Source organism: Anser brachyrhynchus (genome assembly GCF_964034855.1).
Source record: "Anser brachyrhynchus genome assembly, chromosome: 8".
NCBI lineage: Eukaryota > Metazoa > Chordata > Aves > Anseriformes > Anatidae > Anser > Anser brachyrhynchus.
In genome coordinates this window covers 20,296,548-20,321,320 of record NC_137702.1, presented here as the reverse complement: position 1 = coordinate 20,321,320, position 24,773 = coordinate 20,296,548, and the positions used below count along the sequence as shown (strand labels likewise).

At 39.4% G+C, this 24,773-nt stretch overlaps 1 protein-coding gene across 9 annotated transcripts in view; it reads right to left on the bottom strand.

Moving 5' to 3' along the window:
* RABGAP1L (RAB GTPase activating protein 1 like) overlaps positions 1 to 24,773 on the bottom strand; it is a 253,556-nt gene that overhangs the window by 90,059 nt on the left and 138,724 nt on the right. For all 9 annotated transcript variants that reach the window (XM_080601910.1, XM_080601914.1, XM_080601913.1 and 6 more), the window contains 4 exons: positions 24,391 to 24,504; positions 14,508 to 14,582; positions 10,881 to 11,006; positions 9,373 to 9,516 (listed from right to left, as the gene is read on the bottom strand). In XM_080601910.1, the coding sequence (XP_080458036.1) occupies positions 9,373 to 9,516; positions 10,881 to 11,006; positions 14,508 to 14,582; positions 24,391 to 24,504 (459 nt within the window). The remainder of the gene's footprint in view (positions 1 to 9,372; positions 9,517 to 10,880; positions 11,007 to 14,507; positions 14,583 to 24,390; positions 24,505 to 24,773) is intronic.

Here is a 24,773-nt window from a genome sequence, read left to right as displayed (position 1 = left end):
AAAAGTTATACGTTGTCTAAGGTTTTCATTATTTCATTACAAAGCAGTGCTCCCAGGCACCACACCTATATAACACAGGGCCACAGTTTCACCATCAAGAGATGCTCATTTACCAGCAAGAAGGCATAATTTAATTTCTATTTAAAAATAAAATATAATAATATAATAAAAGCCCACACCCATTAGCCTTAATCATCATAGGTAGTTTCTCAAAACTGATTATAAAAGCCACTTTATACAAAATTCAAAATGTGATACTTGATAAACAAAGACTAACATCTTCCACCGTGCTGCTATGTAGTCCTGGGAAACGCAGTTTCACTTCTCTGATACTAGTTGTATAGAGAACACTGAATTATTTAATATTCAAAAGTGACAGATAACCAGTTGCTTCCTCTCCTATTCAGTTCTGATCATAAAATCGCAGCTCAGTAGTCAAACTATTAATTTTTGTAACAAGACTATATAATTACTGACACTATAATATATAAATTTCTGTACCAGCCTCAAAAAGGCACCATGCTTGGTTTTTTTATACTCCTTGAAAGGAAAGATGTACAATCTTGTGTATTTTATATCTTCAGGAACTGCACACAAAAACAGCCAGATAAAGGCAGGTTACCAATAAAGCTTCAAAGTTCCAGGTTAATAACCACGTAATAACCAAATAAAACCTTGAGCTTGTATGTGAATGTGTGTGTGTATGTGTGTCCATCCATCCCCCAACTGATCTGAGTATTTTATTTTCATGAAATTTTAAAAAATGCTTTTAAGTTGTCTGCCAACCATTTTTTTCTCCTTTCTGTTTTCTCCTTTTCTCCTTTTTTTCTCCTTTTCTTAATGTCACTTATTTAGTGCTTCTAAAACACGTATTTTAATTCTGAATTGTAAATTTTAAAATGCAAAAGAAAGTTGAACGTTAAAAGTTAAACAATTTAAAATTTGCAGTAAAAAGAGGCAGCGAAACAAAGCAGACTCACAAAGTGTTCAATACCATAATATCACATTGATAGATAAGACCAAAAAGTCCACATAGCACTTGGATTTTTACCGTAAAGTTACTCTTTAATGCAAATAGAAATAGCAAAAGTAGACTAACGAAGTGTTGAAACAGGCAGCTAAAAGGAGCCTTGTGGAAAGATCTTCAGCTGATGCTGACATGTTCAAATTTATCTGCGTAGCCAAGCTCAAAAGCAAGCACTTTGGTAATCATATAAAAGCTTTCAACTGGATCTACAGTTGTTTTGGTTTTTTTTGTTTTTTTGTTTTTTTGTTTGTTTGTTTTTTTTTTTTTTATTACAGGCAGTCAGACACGAAGTATTAAGCCTTATAATATGCACCGTGGCACTATGGATTACCAGCCTGCAAGCCCAAAATTTTCTTCAAGTTGCTGTCCAAGGAAAGACAAATCACTTCAATACATTTCCTTCTTGGATAACCCTGGGTGACAGACTCTGTCCTACAGTTATCAAGGCAGTATTCTAAGGCCACTGGAAATTTGCGTAATTTGGGGGTTGAATGACATCTTCAACAGCTTTAAAAAATGGCTTAAAAAAAACGTCAGAGGAAGACAACAGGATGAAAGAATCATGTAAAGGTCACAGCAAGTCCTAAACTCCTACGAATTTGGGCTATTTATTTATTTATTTATTTATCAAGTCATATTTAAGTTGAGAATGATGAAAAGACCTTCAATGTAATGGCACGCACTTTGATGTGATTTTAAAAGTTTCTCGATTATTCTCATATCCCAATGTAGCAAATAGTTCATGGGCTGCCACATCCCTGGATTTGGTCTTGCTCAGGAGGGCCACGTCCCAGCTGGGCTGCTGCCATCCCACAACACAAGCAAGGGAAGCACATGTGCCCACCTACCCAATCCTCTCTGGATTGAGAGTTAAAAGGTATCTGTAATGATCAATGTCACTCTTCCAGCCAGAGTCAAGAACTGAAAAGACAAATCTCATCCAAGAAGTCCTGGATGACCCAAACTGTCCATCCACAACTCAAGTACTTTTGTGGGCGCCAGAGAACCTCCCTTGGGATGACCAGTTTGCAGTACCCAGGCAGCAATGGTTTAACTTTTTTTCTTCCCCCAATATTTTTCTTTCATAGGAGTCACATGTGATGTAAACAGTTTGTCAGTGACAGACAGAACAGAGATATGGAGAAAGCACAGCCAGGAAGGAAACTGAAGCTATTTAAAATTCATCTGTATTTATGAAAAATTAATGAGAAGGCTGGAAGCTTATTTAAAAAAAAAAAAAAAAAAGACTTCAAAGACATTTTGATTTTTTGATTTATTTTTTTTCCAGAAGAATATGCTCTGGTGTTAGCAGCTGCAACTGTTTTTTCTCCTTCCAGTTGCTGGAATTATAGGCATGCTGTTTGTTCAGAGATAAAGTAAAGAGCAATTTAATGCAGACCAAAATTATTTTTTGACTGCTCCTTCACTCCTTCTGGAGGCTGACTGGACAGCTTCACGGTATGATTTTTTAAGGAATGATTCCTTGCCTATTCTGTCTAGTCACAGAATCACACAGAATCACAGAATTGTAGGGGTTGGAAGGGACCTCGAGAGATCATCGGGTCCAACCCCCCTGCCAAAGCAGGTTCCTTAGAGCAGGCTGCCCAGGTAGGCGTCCAGACGGGCCTTGAATATCTCCAGAGAAGGAGACTCCACAACCTCCCTGGGCAGCCTGTTCCAGTGCTCTGTCACCTTCACCGTGAAGAAGTTCTTTCGCATGTTGGTGCGGAACTGCCTGTGCTCCATCTTGGGGCCACTACCCCTTGTCCTGACCCCACAAACCACTGAGAAGAGGTTGGCCAAATCCCTCTGTCTCTCACACCTCAGGTATTTGTACACAACGATGAGATCCCCTCTCAGTCTTCTTTTCTCCAGGCTGAACAGACCCAAGTCCTTTGATAACATTTTCCTTCTACGATGAGGACCAACTAGATTTTTATTTTAATATAATTTTAATCTAAGCTTCTTTCACAGGTTCTCAGAACTAACTGCCTGTTACTCCAGACTGGTTGACTCATGAACATTAGGAGCAGTTTGTTAGTCTACGCTGTTGCCTCAGTATGCTGTTTACGCATTGCCCCACTGTTTCTCAAGATGTCTGTATGTATCTTCCCATTTGAAATCAATTTTCTTACCATTTCTGATTTATTTTTAACTGTTGTAAAAGATGTTTCTCTAGCTTTATGTGGTTACCCTTCGCAGATTCTAACAAGTTTCTCTTTCCCTAGCAGACTCTGCTGTTGACTCTACCCCTTTCTTTTTGGATTCCTTCACCTTTCTTCCCAGAGAAATTCTTTCAGACCTGCTGAGATGAACACTGCCAGATGTGAGACATTTAATGGGGTGTGGTATTTTTTTTTTCATTCTAAACTTTAAATCTATATTAACCATGACTGAAATATTTCTTCAGCGTATTTTGTCATCAAACTTAATACAATAAGACGAGCAAGAGCTTAAGACAGGATGTAACTATACCGCTAGCAGAACAATTGCCACCACGAAATGGTGTTCTGTACTTCTTGACAGACAATTTCTTAAAACAGTTATTTCTGAGATCAACTGTACACCAATATCAGAATGAAGAAATAAACTCAACTAACAAAGAATGATCAAATCCACACCAGAAGTCCATTCTGAAAATGAGCTCACTAACAATTCAAAAGTGGTCAAGGTATTATATTCATCTATTGCATAACCATCTCTGCAAAAAGGAGGGCAAAGACGAAACAAGACTAACAACTTCTGCTCTCTTTCTATTTGCTTACTTAAATAATCAAGACATTATGAAAAATCAGAGCTCAGATAAGTACTCAAAGAAGTACTAACAGAAGTACTCAAAGAAGTACTAACACCTCACCAAAATTAACATTCTATTTTTTTCCATTCCATTCTATTTTTTTAAAGAAAGTGCAGATATGTCTACAATTCAGAAATGCACCATTCTGTACTTGCAGTAATGCATTTCTTAGTTGGAATAGTAGAAAAAAAATAGGAAGGAAAGAGCTTCATTCAATTGAGATGCTTAACAGTTCTCATTATTTGTTTAATACTAGGCCATCAAAGCAGCATGCAATATCCTTACAGTCTTTAGGCATTCTGAATCAGAAGATCTGGAGAGTTTTCCCACTAAAAGCCTACTAGGTATCTGTTGGGGACTGGCTCGCTGCGCGTAATCACATTGATATCATGCAGCTGCAAGATAAGGAAATGGCGGATTACCGCACCCAGCTGGTCTAGAGAAACAAGAGCAAAGACACGTACGCAAGGCTTGTCTGGGAACTCTTGTGAGAAATCCCAGGCAATTAGAAACAATGATAGTAGAGGGCATACTGCCCTGGGAGTTATAGTTAGATTAGAAATGGGAACTAGCGGATAGAAGAATGCGGAACTAACAGATAGGGCAGTAGATGACGCTTACCAATAACGAGCTTGGCTTTTGCAATATGTATGAGCTAATTATCCTGTACACGATAAAAGACAATTGAGCTATCCATTAAAGCTGAAGCATACTTAACACTCATATTGAGCGTTTGTGTCTTCCCTCCGTCGACAACAAATGGCGCCCGAACAGGCCTTGCTGGACGAGAACCCTGAACGAGTAAGCCGGTATTAGGCGACGGAGTACAAGGGGAAAGCCGGTTCTGACTACGTAACCCGGAATCCGCGGAACATAAGATTGGGGCGAGCAGAAGGCGACTCGGGAAGAGCGCCCGGGACGAACCCATAGCGGGTCCCGCCGGAACGCCGCGAATGGAAGCTTTCTACGGGGGCAACGGCACCGTGAGTAAGCATGGAGAAACAAGCGGCAATTAATTTACTTAAGTGCTTTTTAGAAAAGCGTAAGACACGCTTTGCACGGGGGCAACGGCACCGTGAGTAAGCATGGAGAAACAGGCGGCAACTGATTTACTTAAGTGCTTTTTAGAAAAGCGTAAGACGCCAGATATAGATTGTCATAAAGAATTACAGGGGTTAGTGGCCTATGGGGTGGCGAAGGGCTGCTTTGTTAACCCTGACACGTTGTTTGAGGAGGATGAGTGGCGTAAGTTTGGTGATATATTGTTTGAGGAAATGATTAATGAGAATAAGACGGCTAAGAAGCTGGCAAAACCATGGCGGGCTGTTACGAACGCTTTAACGATATATCGGGTAGAGCAGAAAGTGGCAGCCGCTGCGACACAACGGCTGCGCAAAACGATGAGGGCAGATGAAGAGACCAATCCGTACCCCCTCCCTCCATCAGTCCGGCAATTCACTATGAAAGCCCCCGGGGGAGGGGAGGAGGGAGCACAACCCAGTGCGCCTCCTCTACCCCCGGCCCCCGGGGGAGGGGAGGAGGGAGCACAACCCAGTGCGCCTCCTCTACCCCCGGAAACTCCCGAGGAAGAGGCGACAGGGGCAGGGAGAAATAAGAATCCATTTTTGAAAGATATGCGACTCGAATCAGGGGGGTCGGAGAGAGCAGGACTCTGGGCGAAAATAGCAGGGGAGGCGTTACGTGAAGGTGATGTGGGGGCAGCGACAGAGCTTGTAGGCGCCTTCCCCGTGGTGTATTCTCCACCAGACGCCCAGGGCCAGATAACTGTTACTATGACAAATCTGGATTGGAAAATACTGACCCAATTGCGTGCCACGGTAAATGAGTCAGGAATACGTGGGGAGCCAACGAAACAGATGTTAGACTATCTGTGGTCCACTAATATACTGCTCCCCGGCGACATTCGTAATATCATGAAACTAATACTGACGCAGCATCAGATCCTGCTGTTTAATGCCCACTGGCATTCAGCTTGTCAGGAGGCAGTTGCGGTGCAGCGTCAGCCCGGAGATCCATTATACGGGGTCACGCTGGAGGAGCTTTTGGGGGTCGGTGCATACAATCGCTTGGAGGCCCAGGCCCTAATGGGGCCGGATAAGGCAAAAGCGACCATGACGCTAGCTAGGAGAGCACTGGACCAAATTAGGGAGCCTGGAGGAATGCCCTCCTATATGTCCATCAAGCAAGGGCGAGACGAAGCGTTTGGAACATTTATTGATAGGGTTGCCGCAGCTATACAGGTAGCTGGGTTACCCGAATATCTCAAAGGCCCTATTCTTAAACAATGCGCCCTTCAAAATTGTAATCAAACCTCTCGGAATGTTCTAAATACGCTGCCCAGTACCTGGACTATAGAAGAGGCTCTTGATCGATTGTCGCGGATACCGATAGGCTCGCAAGCGCTATTGGTTGACGCTATTCGAAAGGTAGGGGAAAGTATTACTCAGGGACTGCAGGCTAGTCAGTCGCAGGTATTCGCCGCCCTTGCCCCCCTGCAAAGTGGAAAAGGACCTCACTCGTCGAGAAGACCTGCACTACGCTGCTATCGGTGTGACATCGCGGGTCATATGAAGAGGCAATGTGGGACGGCTAATGTGTGGTGTCCCTCTTGCCGATCTAATACGCATAATGAAACCGCTTGCCGGCGGAAGACCCAGGGAAACGGGAAGACCAGCGGGAACCGCCGCCCCGCGATGACACAAAAAGCGGCTTTTCCCTCAACAGCGGCGGCAGCTGCGGAGACTCCAACCGAGACGAATCCTTTCACCTCCAACCAGCCACCAGAGGGAGCCTGGGGATTGGACTTGGCAACCGCAGTAAATGTGACTTTGATGGACAATAAGCCTGTTGGGGTGAAAACAGGCGTTATGGGACCTGTAAAAATTAATAATGAGCCTGTTGGAGCACTTCTGATCGGAAGGTCATCGGCGACATTAAATGGGGTTTTAGTGTTAACCGGACTTATTGATAAGGACTTTACTGGGGAGATACAAATTATGGTATCAGCCATGTTCCCTCCGCTACATATACCGAAGGGAACTCGATTGGCTCAATTCTGCCTGTCTCTTGCCAAAGCGACTGATCCCTTCCGCACCTGTTTGTTCGGGGTCCCAATAGGGAACAAGGAGGAGCTGAAACAACTGTTAGCACCATATTCCGCAAGAACTGATTTGTTCGATCTTTCGTCCAACCTCTCCGACGCCGTTGTGGCGGCGCTAGTGGCTCTGAACACGAGCTTGCCATGGGATCCCCAAGAACTGGATTTGTTGGGATCAGTGGCGGTAGGGAACACCAGTAATAACTGGACACAGACGTGCTTTATGTGGAATAAAGGAAAACAAAACATGACTCAATGGACCAATGTGACCTCACACACAAAGGGCTTCGAGGCCAATGGCGGCTACTGCGGACACAACGACACCACCAACGCTACCATGGGGGCATGGAATCAGGATGGCGGGGGTGACTGGCCAAGGCACACCGCCAAGGCCCTACCACCCGGTATATTCCTGATTTGCGTGGATCGAGCCTGGCAGGGAATCCCGGCCAACTCGCATGATGGGCCATGTTATCTAGGACGCCTGACCTTGTTTGCCCCTGATCTACATAGTCAAGAATCGCGGAACATTACTCAACAATGGAAACGCCGGACGAGACGCAGTCTCAAAACTTTGGGGAGTGACTGCGATGACCAGGTCGAACTCTGGGGTCCTGCTGAAAGGTTCTTTTCGGCGGCACTTGTGCCTGGAGTGGCTGTGGCTCATGCTATGGCTAGTCTTGGGAAACTAGCTTGTTGGGCTGTAAAACAAGCAAATGTGACTACGCAGGTACTCACAGAAATGGCCCAGGACCTGGATAGCTTGCGACACGCTGTATTACAGAACAGAGCAGCGATTGATTTTCTACTGCTGGCACAGGGCCACGGGTGTGAAGAGCTCGAAGGAATGTGCTGTTTTAATCTCTCGGACCATGGCGAGTCAATCCACGAGCAACTGAAATGGCTGAGAGACCACACCAAGAAGATAGTGGTCCAAGATAATTGGCTTGATAGACTGTTTGCAAATTGGTTTGGGAACATGGGGGGTTGGATATTGGGTCTGATAAAAGAAGGGCTACGCTTACTGCTAATAATTGTCCTAATTATAGTAGCGGCGCGAGTAGTATTTAGTTGCCTAATAAAAAGGCTCGAGCAGTTAACTAGTAGGGTTTTTCTAGCAACAGTAATAGCATGTGTAAGGTGTAATTGCCCGGATAGCTCAGTCGGTAGAGCATCAGACTTGGGTCAATGCCACACGTGCTCCTTATTGCAATGCATCTCTTTGCTGTCATTATACAAACTATAATAGCATCCTTCCTTGCGCCAGGAGCCGCTCTGCTCGGCTGTGGGATCGACTGTGGAACGGACGCCCCTAGGTGCACCCCGAGCATTTTTTCCTCGGAGGGGTCTCCACTCTCAGCCGCTCACCACGGGAGCAGACAAGGACCTCCTGAAGCTGCACACAAATTATTTTAAGTGATATTGTCTTGTGGTATGAATGAGAAGTGCAAGAGGCCTCTCTGCATGATTGTGTGATTGTGTGATTGTGCTGTGCGAGTAAGAAGCAGTATCGCTGCGAAGCAACATTCCTAGCGCTTAGTGGCTTGTTGACTGATGTAGATTCTAGTAGGCACACTACTTTACAATCGTAGTTCTGCATGAGATTTTTGACCCTGTTGCTTATTGTACCTTGCTTATTGCAGTGTGTGCGGTGATTGATAGAAAAATCTATAGAAAGCTTTTGGTTCAAAATAAAAACGGGGGAATTGTTGGGGACTGGCTCGCTGCGCGTAATCACATTGATATCATGCAGCTGCAAGATAAGGAAATGGCGGATTACCGCACCCAGCTGGTCTAGAGAAACAAGAGCAAAGACACGTACGCAAGGCTTGTCTGGGAACTCTTGTGAGAAATCCCAGGCAATTAGAAACAATGATAGTAGAGGGCATACTGCCCTGGGAGTTATAGTTAGATTAGAAATGGGAACTAGCGGATAGAAGAATGCGGAACTAACAGATAGGGCAGTAGATGACGCTTACCAATAACGAGCTTGGCTTTTGCAATATGTATGAGCTAATTATCCTGTACACGATAAAAGACAATTGAGCTATCCATTAAAGCTGAAGCATACTTAACACTCATATTGAGCGTTTGTGTCTTCCCTCCGTCGACAACAGGTATCTTCAAAAGATTAGAATTCCTAACTTTGAATAAATTATTTAACAAATTAAATTAGAACAGATGTATACATCAGATATTCTTAATTAGATCCCTTTGCAAAGAATGAAGCGATCCACCATTCTAATTTGAAAACCAAACCAGCATTCCACTGAACATCTTCTCAATATAACCATGCTTTCTAAAGAATTTAGTACACACATTTTGAAATTAAACTGTAAATGACTCCAATGAAATGAAACCAAGAAAGACGAAAGTTCTTAACACATTCGGGGGATGGAGAAAGGGATTCCTGATTCAAGGTTTTTTTACCTCACAAAGTAGTAAGTCAATGATGTGGAAGACCATGCAGAGCGGAAACTTGGCAGTGAAAAGAGTGAGGAACCACTGGGATGCATACATATGAGCTTCCAAATTGAGGTCTGAGAAATGACTATACAAGTCAGGTAACTGCTCCTAGAGTAAAGGAAAAAATAAATGTTTCAGTATTACTCATTACTTCAGGTTCATCATCTGCATTGCCAGTAAGTACCAGGTTGCTAAAGACTGAAAAACGTAACAAAGTGAAATCCTGGCTTCTTCTGAGCAATGGTAATGTTTCTTTATAACTTTCATGGCCACGGTTACAGTTTGTAGTAAGATATTCACTATGGATTCTGTCAGGGCATCAAACAACATACTGTTAGGTAATACTGAGAAATTACAAAATCTTCAACAGGAGAAAGGCAGAGCAGTTGTGAAATCTATGTCATGCATGGTATATGTTTTTAAAAGTTACTTCTTAACTGTGTCTTCTTGTAAATTATTCTGCTAACCAAGTAATAGACCACCTTGCAGAGCATGAAAGCAGCACAGCACACTAATGTTCATGACTTCATCACACAATGTCTCTAACTAGGAACATATATAAGCAACACAAAATTATCACCGATAATTCTACTCTACACTGATGATACACTCATTTTCTGTTAACAGAGTAAAAAGCTTTATGTCCACAACATAAATATTGAAAAGACCATATACCAGTGTTAAGAATCAAATTAATTAGTATTAAATTGTACTTGATCAAGTAGGAAATATGCACAATTTGAAATCTGAAAAAAGATCATTCAATTAACTGTGGTCTGTGAACTTTTTTGTTTGTTTTTAACAAATCTCAGAGGTATGTATGTCCATTTATGGTAAATGACTCTAGCAGCTAATTTTCACTATAATAACAGAAATCCAGGTCAAGGCTTAATGGACTGTTAGTAAGTGCTTATTAGTCAGAACAGCAATGTGTAAAACCTGCAACCTTTTATTTAAATTGCTTTGAATATGATATGATTACATCTGAAAAAAGAGCAATGTACTGAAATTACAGCAAAATCTGTAAAATGACCTACACTTGATTTGTATTTCATAAGCATCAGGATGTCCTGATTTGCCTGACCTCTTAACCATCAACACAATTCACAGAAAGTAGGACACTGATGGTGGGAGTCCAAAAGATACACTGGCTTCAATAGAACAGAAAAATTCTCTCTAAGTAGCATAACAAAACATGGAGGAGAGACAGTAAGCAAACAGAGTGAAAAAAGCACAGATACATACTCTGCTTCGATACAAAGATTAGCAGCAAGATTGGTATATGAAAGAAAAAAAAATATAAATAAATCTGACTCACAATGTTTGGATCCAGATATTAAACTTCCCTGCTTTGGTTCTATCCTACCTTAAAGGAGAGGGGTTTTATCATCCAGTAGGTTATGAAAGCAAAACATTAGTCTCACCAATATTTCCATTTACAAAAGTAGAATAATTTGTTACTCAGGCCCCACCTGCATTAACTTCTCCAGCTGGAAAAATTTGCAATGGAGATCTTCAAAGTTATTTCTGTAGAGGTCCCTCAAGCCATAGTCATACATTATTTTCACAAATACACAGAATGCCTGCTCCTCTGGCATCTGGAAAAATATACAAACATAATTTAGAAAACTGAGCTAAGGATGGAAATTCTTTATACAGATAGAAACACACACACACGTACGCTTAAATACCTCAGGAACAATGAATTCAAAAACTGGGATATATTAAAATTTTCAGCAAAGCACCCTGAATTTAGACTATTAGACTATTCTTCTTGCTGGGCACCTTGATTTGGCTCTGTAAGACTTTCTCTGAAGAAGAAAAGGTGGGATCAGATCATAGGCTTATGTAAGTATTACATCCTTACAACCGCACAACTGTCATCGGTATTCTTTCTGCCAATATGTACAAGATCAACCAGCACACAACTCTCAGCTACAGAACATGAGTTAAAAATAAATAAATAAATAAAAGGAAAGAAAAAGAAAAAAGAAAAACAACATCCCAAGACACTGATTTCTATTGAGAGAAACTTGATTAACTGAAAAAAGCAGGAGACCTAAGATAAAGAACCCTTAGTGAGAATAACGCTTGCTTACTTTCATCCAAACCCCAGGACATGAAAATCTCTGAAGTCAGGTTTCCAATGATAAATAAGGAAATAACAAGTTTTGCCAACAGAACGTCCTTGGGAGCTTGGAGGGACCAATCTCCCCTATTAACATTAAGATTTTTTTTGGAAGCCGTATCTCCATACGCTCTCTATTCCATGTTGACCAAAATTTCTCATGCAACAGAATTTCAGAAGGTGGTACTGATGGAAAAGCTATGTGTGCCACTCTAATTTATTGGCTTGAGCTTATAAAGTGCTGAATTTGTGGGAAGCCCTGTGTCATCAAACCTCCAGTGCTGCTATCTCCCTCTTCCCCCATGCCTTCAGGTAACACAGGAAGGAGACATGCACAAGCAGAGTCCCTGCAGGCCACAAATCAGGTCTTTGAAAAAAACACCTTGCTTTTGCAGGCACCAGACTGTTACAAATGCAAACAATTATTGAGTATCAAGGATGACAATTCTTGACCTTTTAGTATACTCCTTCATTCACTATTGTGCCAGTCCCTTATCAAATATCAGCAATAGATAAAAGCTCAGTATTTTTTCAAAGAGAATTTTAGTCTGTTGATATTTACCTTCCGGGTTTTATCTTTTGTAGTTCAGCTTATGATTATGCCCTGTCTCCAGGGCCATGTGTGGACATTTTCATTTTCAGACAGCATATATAAAAATAACTAGTTGGAATAAAGAACTGCCAAGTCAGCTGCTAGCTATCTGTGCAGGCTAGATTCACCTAGGACAAGCTTTTAGAAATCTCAGTGCTCTTTATCACAATTTTATCTGGTCAGAACAATCCCCACTGACAGTGGATAAAGGCCGCAGACAAAGAAAAGGGAAGAAAATTTTTTATCCTGACCAAAAAGCTTGAATCTGCTCTAGAATAAAATGAAAGCACATGTACATTTTTTGTAAGGTAACAATTATTTCTAATAAAATGACAGATGCTCATGCACAAGCACACCTACCTTGCATGCTCAAACACACGTGCATTGACAGTCATTCCTCCCCCAGCACAGGGAGAGGGAACAGAGGTGAGTACTGGGCCAAAGGACGTACAGGCAGAGGCCATGGAGTCCTCACTCTGTGGATGCAGGTTCTCCAATATTACCAACCCCAAGAATTCAAATCTTAAAATGAAGTTTATCTTTTTATTATTATTATTATTTTTAAGAAAATGCCTATTTGGGGCATTTCCGATTTTAAACATTCAGATATTTGTCCGTTATTATTTTTACTTGGAATCACAAAAGCCAGAAATTTACCTGCTTTTTTTTTTTTTTTAATGAATTTTTATTTTTTCACATAGTAGTGATTCCAAGAGGTAGACAGTGAGGAAAAAAAAAGTCAAATACTATGAGACTAACAGTAAAACTATCAGAGTTGGCAACACTGGTCCCCCATGATTAGAAATTACTTGCTCATCTTTGATGGGGATTTCACCAAAGCAGCAAAATCACAAAAAGCCAGGATGGAAGTTCAGGCTACCCAACCATCCCTGAAAGATATCTACACTGAAGAGAAATGATAACCTGTCCCAGAAAAAAGGGGGAAAGAAAAGGGGATAGAATCCATGCAAAGACTGAAGAGTTAGAGAGGATCTTACAAGCTTTCACAGATACAGATTGGTTGGAAAATTTGAGAAAAACACAAGTTCAAGGACATCCTGGGAAGCTCCCAACTTACATGAGTGACACTGCTTCCCTTCCCCCCTTTCTCTGATTATTTCAGTTTAATATCCTATTATGAAAGCAAACGTTATAAAGGGCAAATTAAAATGAGTGCAATTGCCATTTAGTATTCCCTACATAACAGGGCAATTTCTTCTAACTCCTGAAACACTAGAAACAAAGGTGATTCTCTATCGTAATGACAGCACACTACCAAGAGAGAGGAGCTAAGTATTAGTTGAACATTAAGAATGTGACACCTACTCATTTCTAAAACGCTCCTGTATTGCAATTGGCTTATTCTTCCAGTGGAAATTAAACAACTTCTTTGGGTAAAAATTTACTCACAAAATAACTGAGAGATGAGGTGATTTGCAGCATATGTGGGACTGCAATAACCTGACTAATTTCAGGTTTACTCCTGAGAAATCTAAAGCTCCTCTATAACACTTCCACTGTGTGTCATGCTCCATAAATATTCGAGGAGTCTTAGATCTCACTAGGAATTACAAAGTATAGTTGAATTGATCGAATTTGATTTCTTGATGCCTTAGGAAAAGTATATGTAACATATATACCACCAACGTCCTATCCAAAACCACAATCTAAAGCGTATGTCAACCATGATTAATACTTTATTAATTAAAGCTTGATAGAAAAAGGCTATGTCCTGAATTAGAGTTGCTGTTGATGTCTGGGGAGTTTTATTCAGAAATTCTTTACAATATCCACCAATATCCATACTATTTGAATCTGCTTCTTTTGCACTGAAACATCATCAAAGTTAAAGCCAAATATACAAACTGTTTATTTATCTCCCTATCACTATACACATACATACGTATATACAGGAGGTGACAGATCCAAGTTCGTACAGTTCTTGGTTACAGGCTAAAATACTAATGTTCAAATCCAGCTCTCATTCAAAAGATATTACAAAATGTCCTTAGGACAAAAAGTCTCACTGAAAATTAATGAGACTGCTTGCTCCTGTTGGCTACTCTGAGAATATCTCCCTTGAACCCAAAGGAAGTTTACCTACATAAGAATTAAATTCCAAGAAAAGATGTAACTCATCAGTGTCTGGTTTTGACACAGAAATGCTTGATAATTTATCGGATTTCTCCTAGATAAATGAAATCTACATCCATAAAGATAGAAGCCATTATTCACTATTTGCCAAAAAGCAACAACAGGAAAATGAACAGAGACAAATAAACAAGAGTAAATATCTGTCAAATGCTATGTTCCAGTACTACTGATTTTAAAGCTGCTTTGGCTTCAAATATCAAAGCTTTCATTTTGCAATTAACTCACATGGAGGAGTAGCACAGCTGCAAGGAAGGACTGTCCCTGGCAATAGCCAATGTCTTCATCGTAGACAGAGTATGCCTAGAAAAAATAAAAGTCAACATATACTCAGAATGCATTTACTCATTTGCTACTGATTGTATTACATTTTGATATTCAGAATATGTAAAACTATGCAGGATAAAATAATAAATGGAGTGAAATTGTAACCCACCTTGCATAGGTTTTCAGCGCACTTAGGAAAACCTGGGTAGTTCACCCTGAGTCTTCCATGAACATTGGATTTGTCTATTTTTATTTTTAAAACAGCATGAAAAGAGTTGGATGCAATTTCCCTTCACCTAAACCAGGCATAATTCCACTGAGGAATAGGACTTTCATTTCAGTAATGAAATAATGGGAATATAAAAAATGTAAGCTAAGAACCAGGTGCCTTTGTGTGATGGGGAGTGTGCTTGTTTATTTCTTTTTGGAAAAACAAATCTTTACATCATGAAAGTACAGGACCTGAGGTTGTTAGTTTGAAAATCACTGAGAACTACCCTACACTGAAAATTTCATCAGAAACAGGTTTTCCATTTCCTTGTCATGCTGAAAAATGAAGAAGACTCCTTCTCCTACAGCATGATGGCTGCACTACTTTTTTCTTCCTATTAAAAATAACTGACCTTCCCTTCCTCTTTGCTTTTCAGAGACAAGATGATGAATACTGTTTGAAAGAGATGTTAGAGGATGTTAAAAATCTGAGGAGACTTGAGAAAGTAAGCAGGAGCAGGACTGACAGCAGAAAGACAGCCACCCTGAGAGAAGAGCAAGGCAAAGCAAAACAGCAGCACCAGGCCAGAGCTCCAGGAACAAGCCACGTGAATCAAGAAATGTGCTTTTTCCCCGGACTACCTCCAGCACCGCTTACGGCTGAGCACGTTTCGAACTGGAACACTGTGCTTACCTGTCGTTTTTAAGTTTGCAATGGAATCAGATTGCAAATTCACTAAGTGGAAGCAGGATGAACAACGTGAGTTGTGCTGGGGGAACCAAAGCCACAGGGGTCTGCCCCACAGGATTTCAAAAGTGCCTTAACTGCCTCTTCAGAAGTTAAGAATTTTGTCTCAGAAGACACTTGGCTCCTTTTAAGCCAAGCGCATTAATATAATTGCCAATAATTTCTGCCAGAACATAGAAATGGAGGCCAAAATGTATGTCAAGTCTTTAAACCGCCTTTCTTTTTCACTCTGACTGGCAGAAACGAAGAAAGAAATATTTCTAAGAAATTATGCACTGACTCCAGTAGAGAAGATTTCCATCAAGAATATACACTGAGTATTCCGCTAAAGGTCACTGTTTGCAAACAACTCAGCCATACACCTCCTGCTACATTTGCAGCTTTGTGAAAAGCCAAAGCATGCCTTACCATCACTGGCCATTTGTCTGTGCTGCTGCTGGTCCCCAGCAGTTGGAACTGGGGTGACCTTGATTCCAACCCACTGCTCATTTTCATTTGTCAAGTAAATACAAGAAGACTAATCACATGAATTATTGCCAAAAAAAAAAAATTAAGGAACCATTATAAGTTGCTTATTGGTTTCACCTGTTCTAGCCATAAAAGCAAAATACACAAAATAGCCCCAGAAGTATACAATAGCAGGCACAAAACTTGGAATCAGAAATAAGGATGCTGTCCTTGAAAAAGTGAATTTTAAATTACTCTTTAGCTTCTAAACACGGAATTAACAGAAATTACTTTCAACACTTAAATTAATATTGCATATGGCTTATTAAAACCATCTCTGGTTAATAATAAACAGCAAATAGAGTCTTTATGTCTTTGTTCCCCAAATCTATCAGTTTATGGATGCCTATTATTTTGTTTCCGTAGCACTCCTAAAAGATGCATTATTTCTGCTTTTGAAAGGCCAGCTCCAGATATGCCAAATTGCAAATAATAAATTTGATTTATGATTTCTTCACACTGCATAAAACACTTTTATTTTACTTAACAAAAAAAAAAAATCCAAGCTGAAAAATAGTAAATGATTGACCTTCTGGGGAGGCTCCCTCTGTTTTGAGAAGTAATAATACCACAACAGTAATAATTTGCAGAAAATTCTCTTATGAGAAGCAATGTTAGCACAATAGCTAATAGTTTGCTGAAAACAGCATTGAACTAATGCAAACAAGTTTTTTTATAAAACAAAACCAAACCAAAACAAAACAAAAAAACTACTGGGAAATCAACACAGTGGAGCAAACAAACTGCCTCCACAGCTAGCATAGACAAAAAGTAAGGTAAAGAAAGCTGTCAAAAAGAAAAAGATATGTCTTGGAGATTGTGAAACAAAATGAAATTGTGGCAAAAGATAGAAAATGGGGGAAAAGCAGGGGGAAACAAACAAACAAAAAGCCTCACTCTGCATTTTAAGCATAAAAGCATAAAGGAAGACCAAAGAACTTTCTCATGACCAACTTCCTGATCACAATAAGACTCATAATAAATCAATTTTCAAACACATCCAGAGCAGGAAGGCAAAGCTTCATCTTGGAAAATATATGATGAATGTACAAAAGTTGTATTTTAACTCCAGCACAAAACCCACAGGAACTTTCCTTGTGTCTGTTTTATTGCAGAATAATCACTGAGGTTGTCATCCTGCTGGAACCACTTCTAACAGGGGACGCGTTGAAGGGTCTGTATCCAACTGAGTCTCAGAAAGAGATTATAAATTAAAATGAACAAAAAATACAAAAAAAAAATATTAAGAACAGACAGTATGGACACAAAGTTTCAAAGGAAAATAAACTGGTAAACCATTAATTGGCTTATTTAATCAGAAGAATAGACAACAAACGGGAGACATTTGTAAAAAGAGGAAATCCGTGGAGCTACAAACCAGTAGTTTTAGATAATTTGGTTTATAAAAATTACAAATTAATTAGTGGACACATATATACATAGGACATAAGAGAAAAACATCTGAGAGGTCCAGTAAAAGGGACATATCTTGGAACATTTCTAACATATCTTGGAAGAAACCATGAACTATTAAAGAAAATATATATATATGTATTAACTGTTGGATCTGCCTGGTTTTTGTTTTGTTTTGTTTTGTTTTTTAATTAATTTCCACTAGGCCCCTTCCCACAATCTCATCTTCAGAAGCAGCTGTTACAAGATACTTAGATCTGAACATAAGAATTAGATCAAACTGAAAAAGATTCTGCTGTTAAGTCAAAGCAAAAGATTTTTATAAAAAAAAACAGTCTGTAGAATCTACATGGTTTCATTTTATTTGCCCCAAGCAAATACATTTTTGAAGCTTTATGCATATTATATCTCCAATTTTTTTTATTTTTTTTAAGTTTTAAATAACCTATGGGACTTGTTATTGCTGAAGTGTGATGTAATTAACCAAAATACCCTCAAAAATAAGGATGCTGCCTACAGACACCTCAATAATATTAAGTTCTTGATAAAAGATCTGAGATGAATTAAGATTTATCTTTTCAAGGGATTTAGGAGCATTAACTCTGTTTTTCTGTATGAAACATGAAAACAAAGCAAAATCCCAAACCTCCTACTTCCACTGAAGTCACTGTTTACTTTGTAATTTCAAGAGAATGGGATTTTTCCCACGACAAGCTTTGACGATGTAGTAAACTTTCAGTTGTTATTTTCTTAAGCTCTTCAGGAACCTCTAATCACAATGCATCAATTAACCGAGATCTGAAATACTCTCTTTCTCACAATTGAGACTTAATAACAATTCTGTCTCAAAGCCTACTTTAATTCCTTTTAACTTAACAAAGACCTCATCTACAGAATTAGTGTCTTTTTAATAACTGTCTGTCTTATGCAGAGCTGAAGTGTGCAGTTATTAACGCATCCTCAGAAAGTGAACAGTTTGGAAGCAAAAGAGTCTCATCAAAATAAGTCCGTGGTAGAGAATCACAGAAGTAGACTTATTTCTGGGACTGATTTTTTTTTTAATTTATTTATTTTTAACCACATGCATATTGGGAAAGTGGTTGAAGAATCCAGAGATGGATAGAAATTCTTCTTTAAAATAATTATTGGAGGGAAATCTTCCTAGATCAGAATCTTCCATGGATACAAAAATTCCAGGTATGTACCGCTGAAAAAGGAAAGGTTGCTGATCTGAATGTAGTAACTCAGCTTTGGGATTTCTGCAACTAGTATGTAACGGTCCTAACAGTTTGAGAAAAGGAAGAGTAAGGAGCACATCTTGCATTCCAGACTGAACTTTTTTCACCATTTTGTGTCCTCATAAGCACGGAAAGGATTGCTTATACTTGCTGAAGGTTCATATGTACTTGAAATAGCAGCAAAATGCAAAACACTAACTAGTAAGTATCAGCTTACAGTCACACTGCCAATTTGCCTTTACCATAGTAACTCAATTACATTAATTACAATTACATCAGAAATTAAACAGATCTCATGAAAAAAATTTCTATAGTGCCTGCCTCATAAAAAGATCTTTCTCTTATTTGCCAGAGCTTTCATCCCCCCCACCCATACACACACGCTTCACAGCAATGCCGTGGAAAAGGTACAAGCAGAGGCCCTACAGATCTCCATTCCTCATCTGCAGTACCGGTGTCTCTCTTGTCAGTAGTAAAGTTTTCTGGCACAGGGAACTCTCGCTTCTCTGAAATAGTGACAGGCGAACTGGCAAGCTGCTTGTTAACAGCCATACTAGATATCTCTGTCCCAGGAAAAAAAAAAAAAGGGTAAGAAAATGTAACAGGAATGCAAAATTGTTAGAATTATAAGCCTGATTTGCTCCCATGACTTATCTCTGTGTCACTACCAAAACGACAGAAATGATCCAGGGCATCTTCTCGGTGTTTGACACAGAAATGACTCTGTGCTGAAGTCCATCTCAGTAGAGTTAAAAACCTGCACGGTGCCTCAAGAACAGGCTGTCAGTGTGTCAGTGAGAGCGCAATTTAAAATGCCACACCTAATAGTAGAATGTAAGGCTCCACATCTGAATTTATTACAGGGCCAACAGTCTGAAAGTAGGGATATACCTATGACTGTCCCATTCTACAGAGAATTTCCATGTTACCTGAAAAGTGCATTTTTCAAAATTATTTACTCATTTATTGAGTGTCCCCGAGGGGCAGCTGTACAATACACACTATACCTCATCCAGAACTACAGGCCTAGCAAAGGCCCGGGGAACAAAGAAGGGTTCGCGCTCACTCGGGCAAGCCCCTGAACACAATAAAGTCTTTACACCATTTCCAGCACTTGAGATTCACAACCCTGACCTTTTTACTAGTACAGTCTCAGCAGAAAATCCATATGCAGGAACAGTACTGCTGCTTCCTCGCTAAGCACAGATGCACAGAGGAGGAACCTTATTAATATGGAAATTGAAGAAGACAAGGTAACATTAAAAATCCTTTGCGTGAAACAAGAAACAATATTTACTAAATTGCTCTTCAATCCAGGAGTGAATAAAATAAACAACTAAAAATAGATGAAAAATGATTCTTAACAGATTCTGTTTATGCTCCTATGTATATTCTAAAATACAATAGACTGCTACAGCAATGAAATAGATCTGCTCTCTGACAAGTAATTAAAGCAAAGGGGACAAATACTTAAACTGCTCATTTGTAAACTTGAAGAGATACTAAGAAAATATTGAGAAATGTAGAAGAGCACGTGCATGCAGAAAAGAGGTCATCATATGAAAGAACGTGCTGCAACTAAGTGAAAATGAAAAAAAAAAACACAACAAAACAGTTGACAGGACGGCATTCGGCAGCAGTTCTGCCATGCTGGAGGATGAGCCCAGAGTAATCCATCATTTGTTGCTTAGCACGATACAGAAGCTACTGGTCACAAAAGAGCAATTCAAAGACATTTTCGCATTTCAATTACACAGCAAAGAAAGTAAAGTAATAGCTTTGCTAGAAAAACAGTTTATCATTCCCTCTGCTAATCTGGGGATCAACAAACAGACATTGTGACAACTACCGAAATGCAGTGTCTCTTTTCAAGCCAAAAATCACACTGATCCCAGGCAAGTATGCCTGGGTTTAAGAAAAAGCTACGAATTTGATAAAGCAAGGAGATAAGTACTCGGTAACAAAAATACATCATGATACAAATGATTCATAGCTTTCCATAATGCCTTTTTCATTGGAAAACACTGACACCAACTCTGAATCTCTGAAAAATTATTCAACCACTTTCAGAAAAACACAGAAGTATTGTATATAATTTTCTCAGTTTGTCCAGTAAGATTATTAACCTAGACAAATTGACTACCCGGCAACATATTCAGTTCCTGCTATTAACATCACAGTGGTTGTTTATCAAAGAGGAGTTACTTTAATCAAAAAATTAGAGAAAACATATCTTGCGTTACATTGTGCACTGCGTACCATCCGAAACTCAAGAGGACGCTTTCTGCCACACACCTTGACTGCCTGAAGGATAGAGCTGTTAACTACGTATGCGAGCATAGAAGGAGGTCGGGAGTACTGTTGTTATGCTTTGTAACACAGCGAATGAACTCTTTAAATATAGCTTGAATTTTCATGGTATTTAAACAGAAAGTGTGCAAGAAATGTAAGTATTTCCTGAAGATGCTTGCTCTGTAAAATCTAGCTTATGAGATGTCCTCAAGTGAAATCTCCGATCTGGAATTCTTTTCATTCCTTATCACCACTGTCAGCCTTAAAGTTTATTTTTAGATACTTTACTTTGTCACATAAATGTTATGCAACTGAAGAAGTTTCCATCTTTCCTGATTTCCTACTGTTCTGAAGAAGAGACTAAGAGATGGAACTAGAACTGACAGACCCGTTCAAATGAGGCAGTGAGCTTTTAATGCTTTTCCTTTTTATCTGACTGCTCAGATCATCCCTCTTTCCAGTGGGGCACGGAGAAAATGCTCTTCAGCTCTTTACTTCTCTTTACTCCTCTTCCCACTTGAGGAGGGAGGGTAGTCCCTCTTCTAGCCTCATTCAGCTATGCCATTCTTCAAATATCCTGTTGCCATGTCAGAAGAAGGGTGTGAGTGCGTTAGCACCTCTGATGGAAATTATTCCAGTAACATAAAGCAGCCAATGGAATGACAACTTTATAAGGAAATTAATTAGTTTTTAACAATATTCCTCTAAAACTCACCAAGTCAATCATAAACTCAAGGTCCAGCTAGACACAGCCCTAGACGGGTCATTTGCAGAACAAAGCCGTCACCATTTAAGAAAACTGTACAAGTATGAGGAAAAGGGGCTGCCTAGAAATACACTTTGCAGTTAAGCCTCATCTCCATACTGGCAAGTAGGTAGAAACTGGCAAGAAGAAAAGCAGTAAACTTATGAATAATTCAATGTTGAATATTCAATATGGCTGTTATACCAGGAAGCAATGCTTCACAAATCCTTCTTTGAAGGAACCAATGAGTACATAAAAGAATAAGGCAGTCAGTATAGTATACAGGGATTTTTAAAAGACATTCAACAAGATTCCTTCCCAAAGACTTTTTAGGAAACTCAGCTGCCACAGAAGAAGACTCAAATAATTGATTAAAGGATAGGAAATCAAGGGAAGGAATAAACAGTCAGTTTTCGCCCACAGAATGAAGGTGAAGTCTCTTGCAGAATCTTACAGAAATACATGCTAGGTCTGATGCTGCTGAAAATATTCACAAATCATACAGAACACAAAAAATAGCATAGAAACAAAGTCTGGTGATGATACAAAGCTGCTCAGAGTAGTAAATTAAAAGCTGATTGCAAAGACGCTACGCAGAACCTGTTCATATAAATAGAGAGTGGCAAAATGGTAGAGGTGATTTGACTGCAGATAGAGAATGTTTCGAGGGAAAAGCAGTCCTCAACCTGATGCACATGCTGGTGGACTCTGATCTAGGCTCTTCCAGAAACCTGAGGGTGAGAGAAGCAACATCTGCAGCTCCTTTCTCTGCAGAAGTAGAGGCCCGGAGGGCAGGAAAAGCCCTGGCTTTGGGAGACAAGTACAATTCTTCATTTTTGCTACAGACAACCCAGAAAGGATGGAAATCTCTGCCTCTATGAAACTGTCTGCTAGACAGAAAAGTCTGCTAAGTCACTTCTAGTTCAAACAGATTCCTTCCTTTATCTTCTCTTTATTAAACAAAATAAGCTGAGCTACCCATTCATGAGAATGAGATTTTCTTTCCAAAGAATGTTATCAAGTTCATCCTTGGCATGGAACTTCTACAGATTCTTTCCAATTTAGCAGTAGTCGTCTAATTCTGGACACAGTAATGAAAAGCAGCTGCAGCAACTGTAAAAGACTGAGTTGCTCAAGTGATTCTATTCCTACCTAAGCTTCATCTACATACACATCCTTCTACACTTCATTATTCACCATTCCCTTCTCCGTGTCACCTACAAATCTTTATCAGAAATGATTTTTCTGTTTTCTTTTAGGTGACTAAGAAGAGAACATCAAATAAACAAGAGATCTTCATGACGCCTTGTTTGAAACACATTTAATTCCATGCTGCTACGTTTAGCAACCTGTTAGTCAGTTTTTAATTCTTTAATGTGTATTTTATTCGTATTCTAACTAGTCCAGTGTTTATGATTTTTTTTGCATTGCATCAGACTACATGTTCTACAGAATTGTGATAAAATTGCCTTCACCAAAGAAAATCTTACTTCCTTTTTTTGTTAACTTGTCAAGATCTATTTTCAATAAACTCACAGGCATTCATTATAATATACTTCTCACATTTAATTCTTGATAAGCTGAATGCCATTCCATCATTTTTCACTTAACTGATAGCAAACTGACAAGCCCATAATTACCTACCCATCCTAGTTTTTCTTTTCAAAGCCCTCCAGGATTAGTGAGAAATCAATATAACTGGTCCAAAGTCCTCCCTGCTCTTTTCTTTTCTTATTTTTAATTTTTTTTATGTGGATTATTTAGGACAACGAACTTCAATACATGTAACCTAAGCAGCTATTTTTAACAGTTGTCCAAATTACTGTTTGAATAGCAGACTGTATCACCATATAATTTATCTGAAGAACAGGAATACGTATCAATATACCCACCCCAAAGGCAGGACACTTATGTCTACTTGTTATGACAACTCCATCATTTCTGTCTATAAATCAGCTGGAGGAGGAAACAGAGTAATAAGGAAAAGAAGAGCAGTAGCAATGTCTTTATCTGAGGCAATCATTTTTTCTACATGTAGAAAAAAATGTAAAACAAAAACTGACTGCCAAAAACACAATAAAATCTGACAGCAAGAGAATTACCTATCTAGCTGCAATATTCTACCTTCTGGATCCCTCCTGAGCAACAAAAGTCTGTCTGTATAGCCTGGCCAAATCTGTTCACTTAGTACTTCACCTTCCCTATACTTAAATTGAAAAACATTAGACTTTTCCTTGATCAGAGGTGCTCTGAAAAATGTAAGTGAAAAGCTATATACAGAAATCAGTTGTGGAAAGGTCAGCTAACTTGTTCTCTAGATAATTATCTCAGAGATATTCCTGCTTAACCTAATTGCAAAGTTTGCTCTGTGGACTTCTCTTCCTCTGAAATCCTCTCTGCCAGGAGGGAGAAAAAAGTTTTGATCCACCATTCTTCTACTGAAACAGCCCTCTGATAGCAAGCTGCCTGTCAGTAAAACTCACGTGAGCCTCAACGCTTCTCACGTGCATCTTAGGAGATACAAAATGCTAAGTTACGAAAATTACTTCAGGATAGTACTATTCTTCACATACATCTAAGTAAAGTGTTAAAATTGTATTGATTAGTGATTTCGATCAGAACAAGGTTAGCAGGGCAAAATACAATCACAGCAAAACATGAACACTTGAAAATTCAGAGTACTGACTGTACCTTACAGATTTTGTATAGAGATTCCTGACCGTCTCCTTCTGTATCTTTGAAATAATCATGTGCTGGAAACGTACGATGAATATCTCGTGTGATGACACTCTCTTGAGCAGAATCCTGTAAAATGAGAGAAAAATCCCAAAATATTGGCTTGGTAACAGTGTAATTAAACAAACAGAACATAAAAATCTATGTGCAGTCGACGTGGTTACGTTAGATAACTGCTTTACTGACTGACTCATACTCCAAAAATGCTTTGGGAAGAAACTGAAAAGCTTCTAGTTTCGAACGCAGTAATAATTTGACAGTTTAACAAGAGCAACGTGGCATGTTTTCTGCCCTCCAGGCTTGCAGTTCAACTTCAGAACTCATAGAAAATGACTGGT